Source organism: Arvicanthis niloticus, chromosome 16, assembly GCF_011762505.2.
Source record: "Arvicanthis niloticus isolate mArvNil1 chromosome 16, mArvNil1.pat.X, whole genome shotgun sequence".
Taxonomy (NCBI): Eukaryota; Metazoa; Chordata; class Mammalia; order Rodentia; family Muridae; genus Arvicanthis; species Arvicanthis niloticus.
The window spans coordinates 67,001,455-67,026,180 of NC_047673.1; the positions used below are offsets into that span (position 1 = coordinate 67,001,455).

General features: G+C 35.1%; 1 protein-coding gene across 6 annotated transcripts in view; it reads right to left on the minus strand.

The window, feature by feature from the left end:
* Positions 1-24,726, minus strand: part of Akt3 (AKT serine/threonine kinase 3) — a 235,279-nt gene that overhangs the window by 18,603 nt on the left and 191,950 nt on the right. For all 6 annotated transcript variants that reach the window (XR_013104487.1, XR_004608447.2, XM_076914571.1 and 3 more), the window contains 3 exons: positions 21,038-21,166; positions 10,771-10,985; positions 3,977-4,064 (listed from right to left, as the gene is read on the minus strand). Coding sequence is in view for 4 of the 6 variants with exons in the window: in XM_076914571.1 (XP_076770686.1) it covers positions 3,977-4,064; positions 10,771-10,985; positions 21,038-21,166 (432 nt within the window). In the remaining 2 variants the exon portion in view is untranslated. The remainder of the gene's footprint in view (positions 1-3,976; positions 4,065-10,770; positions 10,986-21,037; positions 21,167-24,726) is intronic.

Here is a 24,726-nt window from a genome sequence, read left to right on the forward strand (position 1 = left end):
ATTTCTGTTATAGTGGTGACCTCAACCATAAAATTATCTCATTGCTACTACGTAAATAAAATTTTGCTACTGTTCTGAATTGTAATATAAATATCCGTGTTTTCCAATGGTCATAAGTGACCCCTATGAAAGAGTCACTCTACACCCAAAGGGGTGGCAACCCACAGGGTTAAGAACCACTGCACTAGAGAAAAACTTTGGGCTTAACTGAGTGATAAGTTAGTAAAGACAACGACAACAATAACAATGTTTCACAACAATAATTATTGTTTCAACTTACAGAAACTAGAGAAAGAAAGATCAACTCAAAGCAGCTGAATGATGATTAATCAAATGAGGCCAGTAATGTAGCATAGTAGCACAGCATAGGGAAGGCTTTGGGTTCAAGGCCCGCCACCAACAGAAACAGACAGATACACATGTGTAATAAATAAATACAATCACAAATCCATAAATAGAGAAGAATCAATAAAATTCAAATTAATTTAATTCTTTAAAATCTGAAGCTGTTCTTAAGAGAAAACTGAAGTTTGGTTCCCAGGCTCTAGAACCCACATGACAAGTGACATAATAACCTCTGTGGACATTACACACATGCACACGCACATGTATGTGCACACACACACACAGAGTACATAGACATGTAAGCAATAAACTCATATGCATAAAATAAATGATTCTTAAAAATTAAAATACGTAAAAAAAATAAAATCTGAGTTTGGTCTACTAGTGCATACCTGTACTCCAAGTACCTCGAGGCTGAGGAGGAAGGGATTTGAGTCTGAGGTAAGAGAGCATACATAGGAAGACCCTGTCTTAAGCAGGAGGAAAGGGTGTGTTGACAAAGTCATACTAGCAAACACCCTTCCAGAAAAGTCTCCCAGCTTAAGGGTCCTAAGAGTATCAGAATCATCTATGACTCGTGTGGCTTGTCCTTTACTGCAAAAAGGGGGAAGATATGAGACCAGAATAGAGGGCCAGCTCTTCCGACTTTGTTTCTGTGTTCTTCTACAACTAGTTAATTTTCTACTGTTTTTCTTTTATAAAGAATGGGTTAGATCTGGTTTAAAGATATACTAAACATGTCATCTCTATTTTGCCACAAAATTTTAGATAAAGGGGCGGATCTTTATGAGTCCAAAGCCAGTCTTATTACCACAGTCAGTTCTAGGTTACCCAGGGATATACAGTGAGACCCTGTCTGAAAAAAAATTAATTAGAAAACAGGCATTAATTAAGGACTAATTTATGAAATAGTAAATACACAAAGTTTATTTGCAAGTAACAAAATGCCAACCTTGAGGATGAAAAACCTAGCTGTGCATAAGTTACACATTTTAATTTTTATTACATTTACTTATTTGAGTGTGTGCAGAAGGGTCTGCATGTGGCACAGCTCACACGTGAAGGTCAGAGAAGGACTTTCAGGAGTAGGTCACCCCTTTCACTATGTGCACCGTGGGGGCAGAATGAGGTCCCCAGGCTTGGGGATAAGTGCCTTTTACTCACTGAGCCACCTCACAAGTCCAAGTTACATATTTTAAAAATATGAAGACCGTGCAAAATTTCCAATTTTACAGTTTATTTTATGATTCATATTTCTAAAATCCCAGACTTCTTACTAACTTTGTTAAAATTGCTACTGTTATCAGAAGATCTGAGAGTTGGTATTTTACTTATTTGTGCTATTTAAACCCAGATATAACAACACCTAAGGGTACTGTGGTAAGGTCGTTCCCAACTCAGTAAGGCTGTTGGAGAATACCAGCTCTCTACCAGAAAAGCAGGACACTTACAGAAGGTCAGAGTCTATTTTAAGCCTACTGTACATAGAAACTAACATTTTGTGATCGTATTTCTTATAACAAGCATTACACTTATAAAATAATTTCTTTACATAAATTTCATAAAGTTCCATTTGGCTACCGCTTGTCCAATTTCTGTCCTCACAAGTTGTCTTAACGGTAGGATCATCTTGACTCTGGACACATGTAGTCCATGAGACAGGCTCAGCATTTCTTCATGGACACACTGCTTGGTTTCTAGAGCTTTCTTCAGTATTGCCAGCAGCATTTCATATGACCATCTGAACACTAAGGAAAGCCATGCTCCACACAAATGTTTCCTTACAGGACCCAGAAGTTCCTCTTGTGGGTTAGTAATGCCACAATGCTTTTTTTTTTTTTTTTTTTTTTTTTTTTTTTTTTTTTTTTGGTTTTTTGAGACAGGGTTTTTCTGTGTAGTCCTGGCTGTCCCAATACTTCACTCTGTAGACCAGGCTGGCCTCGAACTCAGAAATCCGCCTGCGTCTGCCTCCCAAGTGCTGGGATTAAAGGCGTATGCCACCACCGCCCAGTTACCATTGTGTTTTAAAGAAATGTTTCCTTTCTAGTTCCATTTATGTTTATTGATGTTGTATGTGTGGTGCATGGGATAAAATGCAGGCCGCCACCCATGCCCAGCAAAAGTCCTGTCACTGAACCACACGCCCTGCCCTCTTGTTCTTTGGAAAGAGTACTTCATGGTCAGAAGTTCAAGGGATGATATTAAGTTGCACTTTATAGTATTTTATGTCAAAGAGAGTCAATGACCATGCACCACTTCAAGTTCTCTTGTGGTGGAGAATCATGATCAAGGCAGAGCACAGCTTGCAGAAGCCTTCTTAGGTGCACATGCACCTCATGAGGACCACTACTACTGATCTAAAGTGAATGCAACTGTCTATCATAGCATTTCAGAATGCCCCTGAGTCTCACAGAGGCTGAAGGACCTAGCACATACCACAGTGCTTTCGCATGTGAGAAATTCTTAATATGTGAGTTGAGTGGAAGTGGAGCTTTGAACAAAGTGTTTAAATGGACAATTATTTTAAATGCTTATTACAGGAATGGGAAGAAAATCACCATATTTCCCACTTTCAACAACATTATATAAAAATGAAATACCAGTCGTCTCCCATGTCATTTGTACTGTGATTCTCCAAAGGGGCTCAAAGAGAAAAATATTTGGCACAAAATAAATGATGTTTCAGATAAAAATAAGGAAATCTAAAAATGGCTAGTTTAGACAAAATAATTAGATAAAGTTTCCAATTACTGTATTCATCAAATTTTCACATTAAAATGTTATATAAAGGGCAGGAGAGCTATCTCATTAGGTAAAGTACTTGGCTCATAAACATGAGAGTATGAGTTCACATTTCTAGTACCTATATAAAAAGCCACATGTGGTAGCACACAGCGATTCCTCACAGCTGAGGGACAGAGACAAGCAGATCCCTGGAGCTCACTGCCCAGCTAGGCCATCCTGATCTGTGAGCTCCAAGTCCAGGGAAAGAGATGGCAGAATACATCTGACTTTGATTCCTGACCTCCCATATACATGCACACATAAAAAATGATGCAAGCATTTAAAAATCAAAATCAGTATTTGTATGAAGAATGTCCAAAGGCAAAATAGAGTACAAAACTGGTAAAGGCAGGTGTATGCGGTGCATCTAGAGCCCAGTCCTGTGGCCCAGGTTAGACCATTATGCCTGAAGGTGGGTTCAACAACGCTTAGCAAACTCCAGAAAGAGCCTGAGCTAAGTGTGACACCGTCTAAAAAATTAACAAAAGCCATTAAGAAAAATTCACATTACATTTTATGTCAAAGAGAGTCAATGACCATGCACCACTTCTAGTTCTTCTGTGGTAGAGAGTCATGATCAAGGCAGAGTACAGTGTGGTTATTCACAAAATAAAAAAATTGGTGCATAATTGGTAGCAATCATTCTATGAGAAGTAATATGTTACAAGTAACAGAAAGATTTTAAATAAAATCACAGATTTGTTTATTTTGTTAAATACTAAAAATATTTTCTGTAAATTTTTTTCAACATAACCTCAATTACAAAACAAAACAGAAAATATCATTGTATCATTAAAGTTTATTGAGGTAAATTTCTGAGGTGTAGAGAAATTTAGAGACATCTTACCTTTTTGTCATATACATCTTGCCAGTTTACTCCAGAAAAAAAACTATGCCTCATGATTTCTTTTGCATCATCTGGGCCTCCACCAAGGCTGTGATAGTAGAAAAAAAATAAACAAATATAAAACATAAGTTATGTAAGTTAATAAGAAGTTTTATGAAGATAAAATTTACTTTGTTTAAATAATTTTTGAAATGCATAGCCATAAAAATAAATATTAAACAATGCTACCAAATAATACTACCTTAGAAGAAGGTAAAAGACAAAGGCTTTAGGGACAGGCCTGAAGAGGCAAGGGACTTTGGCCCTTTGAGAGAGGGACTGGGTAACCAACAGGTGACAAGCTCCAACTGTGCAGGAGAGACACTGACGCTCCTTTGGGGGTTATGAGATTTAAAAACACATGAACAGCACCATGTATAAGCAAGAGATGTTTCTACCACTGTTCCTTTTTTAGGAAGTGGGTCAAAATGTTCTTTTGTTAATGTAAATTCTAAAGTAAATGAATGATTAGAAAAAGATCTGTGATCCTAGTGTAGTTATTCACAATATTGAGGAGGTCAAGGCAAGCCTACTCTACACAGTAAGTTCAAAGCCAACCTAGTCTAAAAGTGAGTTCCAGAACAGCCAGGGCTATAGAAAGAGACCAAGACCATGAGTGTTCCAAAAAGAACAACGAGAAAACTATCTTTGGTCATCGCCATCCCATGTGAAATCTCACAGATTACATTAGTATTTCAAAAAATGATACAAAAACAATATTATTATCTGTGAAGTATCCTTACAGTCCAATTTGCTATACAATTCAGAATATAAAAATAAAAGTTAGAATTACACTCTAAGTTTAAAGTTATTTTTATTTAAACAATATGAGACATGATAAACCAAGTATTTCCTGGCTTTGATGGTTCAATTTAGTATATAATAATTAAAAATAAAATATATGTGAAAAAATAAGAATGGAAGGAGGGTAACAAAGAAACAAGAAAAGAAAGAGAAAAAGTGAAGGAACACACTGAAATTGGATCTAAAACAGGGAATATACATGACTGTGTTTACTGTAATTTTTATTGTTATAAGGGATGTAAAGCATAATATATACAAAAAAGTATAGAATGTTTCCATTATAAATCAGACACAAAATTCTCACAGAAAACCTTTAATTTATGCTCAATTCCAAATTCGACTATAAATGAGTATGATTACTAATTAGTTGTGGCATGTTTGTTTTGTTTCTGTTAAGCCAGAGAAGAAAGTGACACGGGAAACAGCAAACATGAGCACTGACTGCTGAGAACCCCTGTACAGTGAACAACACTTAACCTGCCGCTGCTACATTTACAACGTCACAGAAACCAAAAGCTCTTCAACTGAGTCTGCACTATTAACCTTTCCTCCCTCAATTTTCTTAATTCTAAAGAATCAAAGCACCAATCAAACACTGACTTAGAGGACTGGCCAATTTTGGTAGTAGGAATGATACCCTAAAAGGCCAATTTCAAAGTAACATAATTGAAAAATCAAATCACTGTATATTGTTTCCACATGGACACAACTCAGAAACAAAATAACAGTACCACAGAACAAAATCATTAGAGTGATAAATTGTGACTTAGCACTTTGCTTTCACTATTCTTGATTTAGTTTGCATAATTTGATAAAAATGAATGATTAATAAAACACATAGCTCTCAACATCTGTGGAAATTTAACAGCTAGTTCTGATGATTTGATTCATACAAATATTAACACACCACTAGGTAGAGAAAAAAGCCAAACAGCTAGAAAAAGTAAATAAGAACCAACTCTTTGGAATACTGGCTACCTGATGTCAGGAATCCATGTCTAAGAAGGACCTAGCTCCTCTAACATAGTCAGGAGGAAACCCGAAGCATTTAGTAAATACATGATTAGCGCTGGTGTTAATTCCAAGAAAGCCTTCTCTAGCATCTACAGAGGATTCTTTAAATAAACTCCTAAATTCCACTCCAGAGATGGACACTAGATTGTATAATGTGACAGAGTTCATATCTGGAACCTTCAGTATGGTGATTTTATTTAAGGTTTAGCCTCTGACCCCTACATTCACTATTCTTCCAACTATGCTGCTTTCCCCTGGTAGTCTGCCAACTCCTGAAAGGGCAGAGACCAGTACTGGATTAACAGTCATTCTATGCTTTGCTTAAGAGACAAGAAAAGCAGAAAACACCAAAATGTTTTTTTTTTCTGAAAAGAATTTAATATTTCAAAGTATAAATAAAGCCAGTATGCATAAAAATCAGAACTCCATTTTCCTACACAGTTTAGTGTGTTTATAGTTTACAATATTGTTTGCATTGGATGTATACTTGAAAGGATATATAAAGTAGAGAAGCAGCCATTCTACAAGTTTAAAAAATATATCAATGCAGATTCAGTTATTCATTTTTGTGTAAAACCTCAGTACTTTTTGAAAAGGTTGGCTTAGGACATAGTTACCATGTTTTTCAAAATACATTATATACTGCCTGAGAACACTGTGCAATGCCTGGGATTACAGTTGTAGGTGAATTTTAGAACCTGAAGAAGCACATGCTTCTTCAAAGTGTGAAGCTGTCAAAAATTTCAATGTCAATGGCTCCTTGATATACAACTTAAAGACTTCAAAATGATGCTAAAATATGCTTTGAACTAACTTTTTTATGCTTATAATTATTAAACTCCCAACATCAGAGTGCCAAATAAACCTTTAGCTCCTATGTGTTCTTAAACATGAGGAACATCACAGAATTCCCATTTCCTATAGTACTGTTCACCATCATGTAATGCCTTCTATGTAAGCTGCACTCAGGGAGAAAAGTAAGACATAGAGTAACAGAGAAAGAAGGAAGGAAGGGAGGAAGGGAGGTAAAGAGGGAGGGAGGGAGGGAGGGAGGGAGGGAAGAAAGGAGGGAGGGAGGGAGGGAGGGAGGGAGACCACCAGCCTGCCAGCCCGCCAACCCGCCAGCCTGCCCAGTGATGGTTGATCCTTTGGTAGACCTCAAAGCAATTCAGTAAAGGATATCAGAAAACTTTAGGCACCACTTAAAGGAGCTCAATGAAATGAGTAAGTCACAGAGGAGGCTGTGGCTGGCTTTATTTGCTCCCTACACTGTCAGGTTTCCCAGCTTTCTGTCCTGGGCCCTCCTCTTCTTACACTCTTTTCTGTGCTACTGTTCTGCCTCTAGTTACTGCTTCGATGTCAATGGACACCCAAATCCATAGTTGGCTACTGTGTCTCTTCTAAGCACTGGTTTCATTTCTTCCTGATCCTTACTTGACATTTTTTATCTAGGTTTTCCAAGACACCCAGATTTGGTTTATTCAGTTACTCTCAGCAGCCACCACCACAAGCCTCTGCCTTTGCTTCTGCTCCCTAAACTGGGTAGGTTCCATACACCAACTTCCTTACCACTTCTACTTACTCAGTCTCAAAATTGTATACATTTTTTAAAACCTTGGCTTCAAAAAGAACCTACTTATTCTAGAAATTTTTGTCTGTTATTTGCTTTAAGGATATGACTGTTGCCCAGGCTGGCCTCAAACCATACATCCTCCTGCCTCAGCATTGTAAGTGATGTATTTGCCATGTAGGCTTTGTTGTCCTTTACTCTTCTAATCCACAACTGCCAGGGTCACCCCCTTATCACATGCATCTCATGATGCTATCTCTCTCTTTTCTGGTTTCTCCTCCTTCCCCGACTAAAGTTTATTTTCTAAGAAACATAAGATCCTTATGATCTAACACACCTGCTTTATCTTTCATTGTCATCAACTCATACTCTACAATCTAGCCACTGAACTTCTCAAAGGCCATGTTCACATAAAATATAGCATTTCTAGCTATATTTTACAGGTAAATGATGCCTAAATGGCAGTGCAAATTCCGAGGCCTCCAGAGGGCCAGCCCAGGTTCTCAAAGTCTCCTAGGCTATGCTATAATGCTGTGTAGAGCATTTTTATACAGTTTGGCCTAAGAATATGAAGAACACATTTTGTTCCCTTTGTTTATCTATAAATGTCTAAAAAGACTTCTTCATGCTATTTATCTTTGACCTCTTTATACTTTTATGTAGCAGCACAGAGGTCTGACTGCTCCGTACTTTATATAAAGGGGCTTCATAAACCTGTATCATGTTTTTAGTCTCGGGAAGGAGAAAATATGTACCAGGACCCTAATGTTCTTGAAATATACCTAACATATATTCAAAAGTCTCCAAGTACCTACTATGTACTATTTGTAGAATGTGAACGAGCCATAGTAGATAAGTGAATGAGACATAAAAACCACAAGCAAGACTTTGTTTTGCCACCACTTACAGAGACAACTACATAAGAAAGAGTGACCAAAGACATATGGAAGAATAAGATAGGATAAAAATTCACTGCCCCTGAAACCAAGTCACAGACTAGATTCTCCCCCAACTCAAAAAGATGAACTGGTAGGCATAGCTCTGCTTAAATACAACCTTCCAGCAAATACTGCTCATTTCATAACTGTGACATAATCATCTTAAATGCAATACATCTCAAAACCTATACTGAGAAGCTGATGTACAGAAGATGTATAAGAAACACAATGCACACACTGGGAAATTGGTTTTCTATTCCTATTCCACATGAATTTTCATTGAGACCATGGACAAATCACTTCTGTACTATCTACTTGATCTACCCTGGAAGGCCACTAGAAAAGCAAATCAATTCACAAGAAAGTACTAGAATGGAAGGGGATGGACAGAAAACATTTTATAAATCTAAGGAAGCACCACAGTCACCAAGAACGCTCAGTATGATTTTTTAAATGGTTTCTGAAAACACCAAATGCTAGTTAAGTCTTTACTATGTGCTTATTTCTGCTGAAAGCAGTGACACTCTTAACAACTTGCTGTCTTTTAAACTTACTTTTTATGTTATGTATAGGAGTGTTTTACCTGCATACATGCATGTTTATCATGTGCATGTCAGGTGCCTCAGGAGGTCAGAAGAGGGTGCCAGAGCCCTTGGAACTGGAGTTACAGATGGTTGTCAACCATCAGGTGGGTGCCAAATTCAGATTCTCTGGCAGAGCAGCCAGTCACTAAACCACTTACACCATCTCTCCATTTCCATATTCTTACAAATTTAAAAATTAGATACCTAGGTCTTAGGTATGAGCGTAATTGTAGCTTCATAGAACGAATTGGGTATTGTTCCTTCTGTTTCACTCTAAAGCCAAGAAAAAAGCCAGGTTCAAAACTAAGTGTTTTAGTTAGGAGAGATGACAGAGGTTCTGGTGAGTCAACAAAATGATGACTGGGTATTAGGACTATCTTGTACCTCACTGGTACAAATAGGCTTAATTATTCTCTAATTGTATTTTGGGAGAAAAGTTTTATTTTAACAGGAAAGGTGATATGTAGGAGGAGCTAAGGGGGAAGGAGTACTGAGAGGAAGAGGAGTAAGTAGAGGAGAAGAAGAAGGAGAGGAGAAGCTAGGTGATGAGAGAGAGAAAGAGAGAGAAAGAAAGGGTGGGGCATGGAGGCAGATGTTCACGTGTCTCCACCAGTCAAAGATAGTTTATATAACTAGGTTGGGTATTGGGTTACACTTCTGATTGAGCATTACCAAACTTATAAAACCTTTGATTAACATTTAAAAAAATTGTATAAAAGCAAAAAGGAAAAGGGGGGGCATGGAATAGGGGTTTTCTAGGGAGGGGAAATGGGGAAAGGGGATGGCATCTGAAATGTAAATAAAATATCCAATAAAAAAAATTAGATACCTATAGTGGCAATCACTACTAAAATAGACAAATACTAAGTTCTAAGAATTCACATACTTCTTTTACTCACTAATAGAATCTTTCAAACATATGCTAAGAAAGAATCGCAATACACTGTAACAAAACATTAGGTAAGGTGTTCTGGACAATCAAAAACATATGAAGCCACCTATCCTCTAGATGCCTGGGATTTAGTGAACTTTCAAGAAAGTTCTGATACTTAGGGGTAAAGAATATATACACACACACACACTCTCTCTCTCTCTCTCTCTCTCTCTCTCTCTCTCTCTCTCTCTCCCTCTCTCTCTCTCTCTCTCCCTCTCCCTCTCTCCCTCCTTCTCTTCACTTCTCATTGAATATGTGTATGTGTATTTATATACACATTATATATATAATATATATAATGTCTCTCTGACATTGTGAGGTACTTTATGTTCAGAAGATATTTGACATGTAACCTGTGAAAATACTGAGAATTAATAGATAAACTGAACAAAATAGAATGACTGAACAGTAAAGGCTTTAGGAGAGTTTAGATCATAACTAAAATATTTCTGTAAAAACAAAATCATGGTGTCATGTTTTTAAAGTCGATTTTTTTAGCCATATCTGGGAAAATTTCAAATAACAAAAGCTAGACGTGTTAACATAGACTAGTGGGACTAGGAGAGAATGGAAACAGCTTCTCTTTCTTTGATGTGAGTCAGCAGGAATATGAAGCCCTAGAAACTCAAAGAAGAACAGGGAACCTCCTATCCCAATAAGATCAATATTTAAGATAATTAAGAAGTTATTTTCTCATAGCACAAATAAAGAATTTCTAAAAAATTCTTACATGGTAAGTTTGATGAATTTTAAGCTGTTCAATTATGCATTCATAAACAAGTCAGTATCTCAGTGGGAAAATGTTTATACCAAATACAATGCTTTCTGAAGTCAGGCATATTTGAATTAATTTCAAAAAAACACACTGTCACCAATTCATTAGTAACTTATGGACCATTACTAAAGCTTACCGCTTATTTGGATCCTTTATCAAGAGCCCTGAAAGCAATGATTTTGCATCTGAAGAGAGTGTTCGGGGGAATTTAATGTCTTCCATTAGTATTAATTCAAAGAGTTTCTCATGATCCTGGTTGTAGAAAGGCAATCTCCCACACATCATTTCATACATGACCACACCGAGGCCCCACCAGTCAACAGCTCGGCCATAGTCATTGTCTTCTAATACCTACAAGTAAAACCAGAAAAAAAATGACAAATTTTACAACATCATCATCATCATCATCACTATCACCATCATCACCATCATCACCATTATCACCATCATTAGATAGCTTCACTATAGAGTCTTGGCTGGCCTGGAACTTGCTATATAGACTAACCTGGCTTTGAATTGATAGAGATCTGTCTGTATGCCTCTGGAGTGCCATGTCCAAAACATGTACATTAACTTTTAAATCATTATTCAAAAGAAGTGAATTTTGTATAAAAATACAACTTCAAATACTTATACAAAGCAGCTAACATATATTCAGAAACATTCAATGTATAAAAAACAGGAGAGGTCATGAAAAGTTTGTTAAAATGAGTCTAAAATGCATCTGTATCTACAGAATCAGATGAGGTGCATCAGCTACTAACTTTCTTATCACCTTATAGGTCTACTGTATTTAACTTAATGTTAGGCTATGCTGGTGATAAAGCACATATTGTGCCTTACACATTTTACTTTAAAACATAAGTTTAAAATAAGAAAGAAAACAGGGCTGGAAAGCTGGCTCAGTGGCTTAGAGTACCTGGGTTCCATTCCCAGTACCCTCATGATGACTTACAACCATCTGTACCTGCAGTACAAGATCAGGCATCCTTCTCTGACCTTTTTGGGCACCTGATACCCACGATGATGCATACATATACAAAGAGGCAAAATACTTATATGCACAAAATAAATCTAAAATAAAAATTTAAAGGCAACAATACAAAGCAAACAGTCAAAGATGAACACACCTAACAATTGTAAGAATGATCATTATATTGTATGGCAAACAAGTAATAAATATGACAACTTCTGGAAGTCCTTAAACTCTTTCAGAAAATGAATTAAGTGAATATCAGTATTTACTGTTTTGAATTATAGCATACTTTTATATCTGAAGCCTTAGAAGCAATGAAGCCTTAAGTGAAGCATAGTAGCAGACGCCTTAAATCCCAGCTCCAGGAAGGCAGAGGCAAGTGGATCTCTGAGTTCGAGGCCAGCTTGGTATAAAGAATGAGTTCCAGGACAGCCAGGGCTACACAGAGAAACCCTGTCTCGAAAAAGAAAAGAAAAAGGACAATTATGGAATCTTTGTGATATATGTCTTTATATATACTTCTCAAAAATATGTAAGATGCAAAAACAATTTACTTAATTATGGCATAAAGGTATCACTTTGGTTACATTAGAAGAATCTCTTCAAATCCAAAGATGACAATTTATTGTCACTACTAACTCCCTATGGAACTGCAACTAGAACCAAAGGCCTTGTGCATGTGTTCTGCCACTAAGCCACACCCTCAGCTGCAAATGTGATTCTTGTTCAATGGAATTTTCCTCATCCTTAGACAATTCTACATTATTCATATAACTACATTAGAATTGATATTAAACCTCAGTTTATTTGGCCCTTTTAAGATTTGAGGAAACCTGTTCTAGCATATGAATTTTATCAACTAAAATTCATATTTTGAATTAATCAAATTCTTTATTGATTTTTAGGTATTTCTGACAGCCATATTAAAGTTATCCATAAATATTACAATAGGCATGAATATTTAAAGATTATGGAGAGAATTTCAAAAACTCAAATCATATCATTGTTTTATTGCGTTTAAAGAAACTAAGAAAATACTCTGCAACTTAAGATCAAAAATCCAGTTACTGTGAGTAAAGAAAATATTTTCTGAAAGAGAAACATGTGGACAAAGAGTTTTTAATAGATAAAATATTCACTTTTTTTTGTATCTGAGTAAGTAATATGGGGATTAAAAAAAGAAACTAAGGAATCGGGTCAGGAAGCATAAGGAATCCTCCCATTTCTTAAAGGAAATACAGTCTGTACCTTTTAAAGTAACAGTGACTGGTGAATAGCTCATTAGTGAGGTGGACTGTTTTCTGGACATTTATCTAACCGATACAGGATTTTCCACAATAATAAAACAAAACAAAAATCTAACTAATCTTTAACTACATTCCTACAACACCAACAAAACAGTGGCATACATGAAAAGGAGCCAAATGTGGTTTTTAACCTCTTTTTTCATAAAACTATAAAAAGCATAAAAGCTGGATTAACTGCCTTCTGAACCCACATTTCACCAGCCGGGTTCTCATCCCCAGCTGGCAAAACTGGCAATCCTTTATTTTTGTTTAAATGCCTGGTTTTCAGCCAGGAGGGTAGGAGTACATAAAATGAAGGCTTTCATTTTGAAGAGAAAAAGCAACTAAAAATCAAAACTGCACTGTAAGAAAATACATTTGATAAAAAAAATAATTTTAGTTAGCTTTATAAAATAAATACTGATTGTCAATATAGGTAGTTTTTTGTCTGATACGTGGCCCTTCACTGACACACAGATACAAGCAGACGTAACTGGAATTGTTTGTGGTATTTCTTTGTGGTCAACAATACTGACGTAATGCATTGTGTTACTAACATGCAGACTTCAGCAATGCTGAGAATGCATCCTAAAAGCACAGCCACAGTCTTAACAGGCTTTGCTATCAGCTACAAACATTTCATGTAAGTTGTGAGGTGAAATGTCCAAGATAGAGAAATAAAAATGACTGTTACATTAGACACACAGACACGTAATGTGAAACATGTTCCACTACTCAGATAGCTTCTCTCTTAAATAGAATGCTTTTAAAATGCAATTCTGTGAAACAGTCTCAATTTTCCAAATCAAGTTAATTATTCCAAATATAAGTCTTTTGTATTATTTTTGGACAAAAATTTTCTTTCTTACTCAAAGTACTTCTTTTTCTAAAATTCTCGTAGCATGTAAAACTTGTGCTGTTTAAACTAATTGTTAAAAAAAATTTCTCTGGTTTCTTCTAATGATGACTTTCCATAGCAAATCAGCTCATCAACTTCATGATCACTGTGAAGGTGAAAAAGGTATCAAAGACAGTGGTCTAAAGGTATAATAATAGGGAACTCTACTTCTACCTCATTCAACTTAATCTATCATCCTATTAGGCTATAACTGCAGGTCAGAACATACGCTGAGAGAAGAAATCAGTAAAAGACTGATCTTGAAAATGGCCTAACTGTATTTTACCCAAAATTCCAAATGCAAGCAGGAATGCAGACATCTAGTGCTGATTTACATCCTAAGCTCTGTAATCTTAGATAGCCTATCCACTCAACACAATTCCCACAAAGACAATGGACAAAAGAAGACGGACTGAAAGTGACTGTATTCCATTAGTTGAGGAGAGACCACATCAAATGGAAGTCAAATAGCATAAACTCCAGAAAAGAGACTGATTTTCAATTTCTCTACTATAACCCAGAAATTGCTTTACCCTCAGACTTTAAAAAACAAACCAACCAACAAAACAAACAAAGACAAAACAAAAAACTAATATTCAAGCAGGTAAATTAGCATCAAACATTCATTACCATCTGATGAAAATACTTATACTTGTTCTAAAAAGTCTGGTAAGTAAACAAGCAAACAACAACAAAATTCAACTGTTAATCTACAAATATGCTCTTAAACAAATACTAATTTTGAAAGATGACATTAAGTGACTATTTCAGAATGACACATCAATTAAATATTTCAATATTAATATAATAGGAATTTTTAAAAGTATTTCATTCCAGTATAATTTTACCAAGGATTGACGGGAAGAGTGAAAGACCACCTTTATCAGTTTGCCACTTAGGCCAAAACAATGACCCAAGGCTAGCAATTATAAGGAGGCAATGTATGCCCTGGAGTGGCTTGCTGCTCAATCAATAATCCTGACAGAACAGATGGGAGAAAAATCAAACATCTAAACAAACTGTCTACACACCTATGTTGTGAAAGTAAACTGTGAATTTGGACGAACCAATTTACCACTTTTTCGATTTTTTTTCTGGTATCCTCAACTTTCAGGTAACTGATATATATGTTATATAGAGATATGTATCTATAGTTCATTGTTTATAAAGGTTATTTATATGTTCTTCACATCAATGGTATTTGATAAAAATGGCAAGATTTCTTATTTAGATTTTAAAAGATTATAGTCTCAAGAGGAGTATATAATTTGTAAGAATTATGAGATCCACAGTTTGTCAATATTTTTCATATTGCTATTTTATATAACATAATTAGTGACCTATGTTCTCATTCTTAAGATACACCATGTGTAGTTATCATATGCAACTTGTTCTAAGTTTTATGTTTTTTTGTTACCTCCTTACATGTAAGATTGACTGAATGCAGCTAACATCACAATTCCAAAAGCAAACCAAAGTCAGAACAGGAAAATCCCTTAAGAAAAAAAAATCTAAGCATATACAATATCAGTAATTAAATCATACATGCATGTATCTTCCTATAGTTCTCTATATTGTCTTTTATCACAAAGCAACAGACATTAATGAAACTGGGCCATGTGACTCAAGTAAAAACAGGCATCATTAAGTGTTCCCACTTAAGGTTACTGTTTTTATATCCTCAGCATTCAGAGAATTTACAGTTATATTTTGTGATTTAATTAAAATCATACCAAATAGTCTGATTCATCACATTAAAAAAAGTTTATGTGAAATATAGCTAGCATAAAATCTTGTAACTTCTAAACTAGTAAATGGCACTAGTTGTAAAAGCTGAAGGGCATTTATTCTGTTTTACTTCACTTTTAAATAATATCCAATTATTGGACAAATTGTGATAACTGTTAATGCTACTTATAATAGGTCCATAGTAAAGAAATAAATTAAATCAAGTAACAAGGTAACTCATCTGATAGAGGTTCTTAAATATGAATTCTAACTATCAAGCAGACAACAACTAGAACTAATTACTGTGCCTCTGATGAGACTTAAATTTACTTAACTTCCCTTTAATACTGGGGATGACATCTTTCCAGACTGCCAGAAAGAGGAAGGGACAGGTGTTGGAAAAATTATTCATAATTGAATAAAATGCTAGCATTCAAAATAATGTTAGCTAAGTAACTCTTTTTCACAAAGCTTAGGAGTCTAAGACTATTCTCCTAACTTGTAGGAATTCAGCAGATTTTATCCAAGGGCTACTCTGAGCGCCACTGTTCTGCCTGCAGAACATGTAACTGGTCACATCCATTCTCACTAAGAGCTCCTAAAGACAATACTGAAAGAGTCGACTAGATGGTATCCTCACATTTAATCCTCATTGATCAAAATTTTATCAGGTTTATTTCTATCTGTTCCCTTCACCTACAACATTATCTCACACTCATCTATTTCATGATCCTACTCACTTCTTATGAAGTTAGTGTATATTTCCGATTTTAAATTTTTATGCATTTAATTTTTCATTTGTATTGATTTATTATAATAAAAGATTTCTTTACCAAAAGTTACCAATATTCAAACGCATTTCAGATATTTTTAATAAGTTACTTCAGATATTAAACATAGATTTCAAAAGAAAAATATACAGAATTCTAACAATAAATTAGAAATGGGCTCTGAAGGAGAGAGAATTAACTGCACTTTTAGTCACGGGGGGAGCACTCTTTGCATTTAGATAAAATAAATGTGTATACTTCCATTTTCAACAGTAACCACAGCTGATATTATGTATTTCTCAAAAACCAACTCATTTTATAATCTCCATGTTTTTCTAAGTTGGTTATCAAATAGTTTTATTTTTACGCTATTACAGAACTGTATTTCTATGGGTTCCCCAAACCACCTTCCTCAACCTTGCCCATCTGTCACCATCTGCTTCTTTTTAGCATGTACTTTTTGTGTGATCACATAAGCATGTGAAAGATAACTAACATTCAGATGATTATCTGCCGGTGCATTTGAGGACTGGGCACAATAAAAGTGAACTGCCAAAACGCACTTAACACTTTTAATTTTGTTGGGTCTTGCATGTAAGCTACATTTGATTTTCAAACTGTTTTACAGTTGGAAAGTTGATCAGGTACTGCTAACTCAAAAGCAAAGCTGAGACTCCAAATAATTAGCACTGCATAAAATCATCTGGATTTAATAGGCTCCAAACTAAATAATCAAATTTAAAAGAGTTTATATGTAATTTCTAAATTCTTTTGTAAGTTAAAGGTGTTAAAGCACAGCACAGACTACAAAAATAGAATCTGTTCAAGACATCTTATGGTCCATAATTCTTTAATGGGTTGGCTTTATTTCCTTGAATTACAACAAGAAAAATGAACTCATTTAAAGCTGTACATATGAATGCATTTTCAGAGATGCTGCCCGTGAAATGTCTAGTTTAAAGGGCCATCAAAACTTAAACTAAGAAATTATTTTTTCCTATTGGTAAACTGCCACTAAAAGTATTACACGTTTTCATTATTCATCAAGCAGGTAAAGAGATGAAATTTATCTAGATGTTCATTTTTTTCAATTAATGTTATTTTACTGAGAAGACTTATATTTTCTGGTGGTATTTACCACAAAATAGGGGGGGGGTCCATGTAAATGTAAGCACTTAAAATATGCTATAATTCTGACATATAGGACACTTAATAAACTGGCTTTAGATGACACCTCATATCCTTTTTGAGGAATCTTCAATATATACACCACCTTCCTTTAAATAGCAAACCACGGCAAACAGACAGAAGTAAATGAAAAATAAAAGAGCACGCTGGTGGAAATGGAGGTTGCCACAAACTCCCGTCTGTTCAGAAAGTGCTCAAAGAGCAGAAGGAAGCACAAACAGTGATGTGAGTCGTGCATAAGAGCAGTTGTCAAGGATGCATCCTAGGTCTGACTCATGTCTGACCTCCTATCATGGAAAGATCAACACTGATAATGATACAGAGTAGAAATGAAAGGTTTAAAAAGTGGTAAACATCATCTGAAAGTAAAGAAAAAGGCTAGTTTCAGCATGAGATAATCTCATTCTAGTTGACCTTGTAAATCCCACTTTATTATAACCTCTGGCTTGTAATTCACAGGGCCTCCCTTACCCACAGAATTCAAACCTCTGCATTCCAACAAAGCTATTCACTGACTACCACACGTACATGATACCGTGTACACATGCACACACAATGTGTATATTCTCCAACATATATACATAAAATAAATTTAATACATTTTTAAATGTATAAAAATGACTGATTAATGATTTTAAAAAAATAATCTCTTGAATACTATAAACCCTTAGAAATGACGGAACTCTTTGCATTCAATACCTCTGTCATTCCATTGATAATGTCTGCACAGAAAACAGTATTTTTGTTTCTTAGAAAATCTGCTTCTGAAATGTGTTTTTATCTTCTTCAGAATAATTTCTCTTAATTGTGACATAACTAATTTGGGTATCCTAAATTTGGAATGCCATCATTCACTACAAATATATAGCAAGGAAAACTGAATGCCAGAGAAACAAAGAATTTGTTTACCATGGCATTCACAAAAACAAAACTTGTCCAGAAAATATGATCTTATATTTGAATAAACAAAAACATCATTTAAAAAATTTTACTTAACTCTAACAAAAACAAAGAATTTTAAACTCTAACATCTATAACAGAGAAAATTACACGTTTGGCAAGACAGCAATACATGGAAATATGCTTTAAATATTAGCACTTATTTATAATTACTAAGCCTTTTGAAATGTTAATTCCTAGTTTTTAAAAAAAACCAATACTGTAAGGCAACATGATAATACATACATAATTTATTCTAATTTCTAATTTCTTCTGATTATCATTTTCTATTGAGCCATCATTCATATGATTACAGTTGAAAAGGTAGGCTTTATGAGCTGGCAACCCTAATTAGGATCTTAATACTCCTAGAGATTACAGAGGAGTAATATGATCAAAACATATTATTTATATAGATGAAACTCTCAAAAAATAATTTTTAGAGAGAGAGAGAGAGAGAGAGAGAATGCTGCTCTATTGTTTACTCCATATCACCTTTTAACTGTATATGGATTATTAAAATGAAAATGAATTTTACTATGTTTTATATTATTATTCCAAATAACACAGGAACAAACAAAGTGATGCTTACTAAAAAAAGTCCGGCTCATCTAAGGAAGCTCTCAATAACATGAGCCATAGTGTCTTGCTGCATTCTGAGGGGGACCCCATTAGTCTGGCTCCACTCCCTTTTGGCTGCCTTGTGTGAAAAACTCTGTCTCTGTGTTGGTTTCCTCCTTCTTAGCACTCAGATCTGAGCAACTGTTCCTTTCCTCCAGCATCTCTCTGTGGAAGATTCTGTTACTCAAATTCTTCTGCAGTGACTCCCATCTCACATGCTTCTTCATAGAAGGAGGAGTACTCCATGCCAATGCTGGTTTAACCTGGGAAGGTTTACAACTGCTTCAAGAAATAATTATATGACCAAAGTGATGTGGAGCTTATGAAAAAAAATGGCCAGGAAATAAGATGACATATGAATCATCTCAGCAGCATTTTTCATAAAAGCCAAACCATGGGTACAATATGGGTGAAAGTTATAATCTGCTAAGGGGAAGAGCCAGGCCTGCAAAGCTCCTTATCATATAGTTTTATTTACATGAAATGTTCAGAAAAAGCTTCAAAGAGAAAGAAGATTTACAATAGCCTAGAGAGAAAGAATGAGAAACTAATAATGGTAAAGTCATAACTGGAATGATTAAAACATTTTAGAATTACAAGAGATAGCTGCACAACTTTAAACATTTGAAAAAGTCAACTGTTGACTTAAAATTTTATGACATGTGAGCTGTATCAAAATGATAAAAAATAAAGTATTTTTAAATGGAAGTTTTAACAGTTTACTATATTGAAAATAAATAAGAAAGAGGGGAGGAAGAGTGAGCTGCTTCTTCAAGGTTGCTTCTCATTTGTTCCTAGGACATTTGGTGGGCCAAAGAATGCTGGCCATTTTGAAGAAGCCTAAGCCACGTGTGTGTGTGTGTGTTTGTGTGCGTGTGTGTGTGTGTGTGTGTGTGTATGTCTGTAAGTGCCCTTGCCAACAACTTAAATGACACGTCACTGGACACCTAGAAGTGCACACAGACAAGTGAAGATACTTCTAGATAATTTTAGTCTCTAAGCAGCTACCTTGTTGATAAGTCTTTCAGATAAGGTCACAGATGTGAACAGAACAGAAAGAATTCACCTGTGTGGCCCCATGTGCATTTTTGATGTAAAGAACTCCAAGGTTACAGGAAATTCTATTTGATCACTGAACATGTGAGTAGGTTATTACACAGTAATACTAACAGGTATACTTATGAAAACTACTATATCAAAGCACATCTTTTCCTTTATCTTCCTTTCAGTCTTCACTATGGAACTTAGAGCATTATGATATGTATGTGTGTACACACACACACATATATACACATACAGACAGACATATATGCTATATATATTTTTATATACATATATATTTTTATACACACATATATGTTTATACAACATACACATACATAGAACATATACACACATAGTCTCTGTCCAGTAGAATTTCCTTGACAGTACAATCATTTTTCCATCTTATTCCTATATTGGAATATTTCACAAAAAACCCTCAACATAGAGAAGACACACAACAAATACTTAAATAAGGGTTCGAAACCTCTTCTTCATCCTTTCTTATGAACTTCAAAATGTAAGTAAGTCATTTTTTTCAAGATCTTCAACAAAACAATTTCCAGTAGTCAAGGACCAAATACCAACAATCACTAAAATCTCTGCTTCTAAAGTACAAGATAGTTTATAAAACTATAAATGTGCTTACAGAAGCTACTCAATTATCCTATTTTAACAAATAAACTAAAATGAATGTAAGCAAAAAATAAAATATATAGTAAGAAAAAAATAATGATCCAATTCACTTTATCAAAAACATGGGCTTACAAACTGCAAAAAAAATCAATTTCCATATGTCTATGGTCTTAAAATACCCATCATGTGAGTTAAAAGCAATTAAATTATTATGATTAAAATCTTGTTTTAAAAAAAGTGAATGTTGCAATTGGACAAAAATATTTAAATGTTTTAAGAAATACTGGTGTTATTTTTCCTGTAAGTGAACTTGGGCCTACCTCTGGTGCCAGATATTCTGGTGTGCCACAGAATGTCTTCATGGTAGCTGCATCTGTGATCCCTTCTTTGCAAAGTCCGAAATCCGTGATTTTTATATGTCCATCCTTGTCTAGCATCAAATTCTCCAACTGTGTGAAGACAGCATCATTTATTCTATAAGCTTCAACAACAAGACAACAGGTCTGAAAAGTGATTAATAGGGCACTGGAAAGAGACGTGGCTGTAATTAACAGATTATCAGTCCTTATATAGCCTATACATTCACATGTATACTGTATAGTTTTTGTAAAAGCTCAAATAATAAATAACAATAAGAACAAACTGAATAAATTTTCTATACCACTGTAAACCCCACTATAATTTAGACTTGTGTTTATTATACCAATCTTGCTCATGTGATTTATATGCATCAGAAAGTAGTCTTAAAAAGAGAAATATATTATTATTTCTCTGCATTTGAAAAAAAGTATTCTGAATTTCTAGGTACAAAAAATAAAATAAACGGTTTTATAAATAATGGGTAAAATCTATTTTTAAAAAATTCTGAATTGTACCAAATTTTATACCTTCATATCTCATCTGAAATTCACATCATGTATTAATAGATGTAGAATGAAATGAAGCGTAAGGCAAGGGTTAGAAAAGTAAAGAATAAGGGTGCCTGGACATGGACAACCATGGTCATTAAAAATAAATATTGTGTTTGGGAGGACTATAAAGAGTCTTGAAAGAGATATCTTCAGATTTTTATGGGATATTGAAATGGTATCAATTTTTCTTAAGCAGTACAGTATTTATTAAGGAGATCCTTAATAAAACAGAATTTCATGTAATGACTTATATTAATAATTTGAGCAAAGTTACTTTCTGAAAACATAACAAAAGCTTTAATAACTATTTGCTACAATGAAACAAAAAAAGAACCAATAAAACTTCCTAAGTTAACATGACATGAAGATTTGTTTCCAGTGATGAATGGGAGGACACTACAAATAGGTATCAGCCCTGTTTAAGAAGGAAATGCAGGATCCAGAGACAGTCAACTGTGTAAAGGGACTGGATTGCTGGAGCCTGAGGGGGCAGAAAGAACAACTGATTCCAACAAGGAGTCCTACAGGATCTCCACAGGGTGCCAACACTCACTTTCTCTCCTTCCCCCCCACCCCCATCCCTGTCTAAATAATCTTAATTTTTTAAAAAAGAAGTCCAGCTACTGTAGGTATCTCAGATTAATTTGCATGTAAAGGTTTACAGATTCATTATACAATCAGAGTCTACTCAAACTGATCAAAATGAGAACCTAAATTGTGGGGAGAGGGGTAAGTCTTTATTAAGACTGGGTCTCATTTTGTAGCTCTGTCTGGCCTAGAACATACTGTGGAGAGCAGGGCTAATTTTGAACTCAGAGATCCACCCAACTCTGTCTCCTGAATTAAATTAAATCCTCCTGGATTATAGGTGTGAGCTATTACACTTGGCTCTAAATCAGTTTTTGATGATAATGTTTTAAAACTATTTTGGTATCTAAAACAGTCACTCAAATATTTTAAATTGTTTTAGATTTTAAACTTATAGAAATCTAGGGCTTTGAAGACTAGAGAGATGGCTCAGAATTTAGCAGTTGCCACTATTTTCAGTTTCCAGTCTTTGTGGGCACTGAGAGGTACAGAAATAGGTAGAAAGACAGACACACACACACAAAAATTAAATTTTAAAAATAAGTATAAGGGCTGGAAAAATGGTTCAGTTGGTACAAGGCTTATAATCCAAGTGTGAATACCCAGGACCCATGGAGAGTATAATCTCAGTGTCCCTGCAGGGAAATGGGAAGTACAAACAAAACCTCTGGAAACACAAGATCTATCTAGCCTGGTGCAGGTAATAATAAACAGACCTTGTCTCAAACAAGGTGGAAGGTGAGGAATGACACAAAAGGTGATGTCCTCTGACTTCCAAAGGTAGTCCGTGATATGCACACATCTACATAGAGACACTAAATACACATATACACATATCACAAAGATTTTTAAAACAACTAGACATAATGCAATACATTTGCATTTTCTTATCTAGATTTTATTTAGACTCTAGGATGAATGTTATAAGCAAAAGCACATTAGACTAGGAAATATGATTTGTGGTGCTGTACTTTGCACCTTAGCTGGCTTTTCTTTTTTGTAGAATTCTTTTTTTTTTATTTGATATTTCATTTATTTACATTTCAGATGCCATTCTCCTTCCCCACTGCCCCCATCCATTAATCCCCTATCCCATCCCTCCTCCTTTTTTGCCTTTGTACTGTTTAAATTACATGCAAGTATTAAGGTCAGTTCTAGGTTGAGGAACTAGCAATACAATAGATACAAATAGTCCAGGAACAAGGAAGACAATAAACCCAGATAATCAAAGAACATGCATGACAATAAACAGAGCCCTGTGATCACTACTGTGATCACTATTTCTAAGGGCTTATCAGAATGATCAAAATATATGAGCATACTTCCCTGTCCTAGCCCAAAGTCATTTTCATGCCTGAAGCCTACTTCTTTGTTCTAGCTTAAGATTTAGATTCCTGCCTGAAATTTCTTCTTTGTTCTAGCCTAGGTTTTAGATTTCTGCCTGAAATTACTTCTTTGTTCTAGCCTAATATTTAGATTCCTGCCTGAAATTTCTTCTTTGTTCTAGCCTAGGTTTTAGATTTCTGCCTGAAATTACTTCTTTGTTCTAGCCTAATATTTAGATTTCTGCCTGAAATTACTTCTTTGTTGTAGCCTATTATTTAGACTCCTACCTGAAATTACTTCTTTGTTCCAGCCCAATGTCAGATTCCTGCCTGTAGTCCATTTCCTTGTCCCTGGCCTATGTCAAATTCCTTCCAAGCAGCCTATTTCCTTGTCCTTGGCCAATGACAGATTCCTGCCAGGCAGCCCAAAAGCTCTCCACATCTCCCCCTTTTTATTGCATAAACCAGACTGAGCCTGTCTTAGGTTGTTCTGACAAGAAAGCCTTCCTTACCCATCTTGGAATATGCATTATCATAAGGAATGCACTTATGTCTTAGGTTGGTAAGGCTCTGTGCAGAATCTTACATGTCCTTGGCTTGCCAACTTGTTAAATTAATAACTCTGTCTGGGGTTTCATTATCAGTTTCAAGTCATGTGCTTTGGCTGCCAGCCTGTTGATGTCGTTAGAGACAAGTTTAACACTATGGGCAAGAATAAAAGTATTCCCAGGACAAGAAGGACTAGCCTGATCAAGCTATATATGCCATTCCTGAGGTTTGACTAAAATGGAAATACGGACCTCAGGCCATGAATAATTTTATTGGCATTATCTGCAGCACCAAAGATCAACAGAGCAGCATTCTTTAAATTCATAATCTCACTATGCAAAGTTAACACACAGAGAGGTGTTAGGATTATGGCAAATATCCTACTGGTGTCTTTAAACTTTTTAAAATAATAATGACAATCATTTTGAATTTCAAAAGTAACACTACTCCAATGATGTTTGTCATGACACTTGGGATGGCTCCTAACTCTTGAACCCTGAACGCCCTTCAGATAATTTGAATGGGTTATAGAGCAACATTCGTTGTTCCAGATGCCTGTATGCCTTTTGTATACTCAATACATTAGTAACATTTTTTTGCTAGATGGTTAACAAAAGTAGTTATCTTAACTCCTTG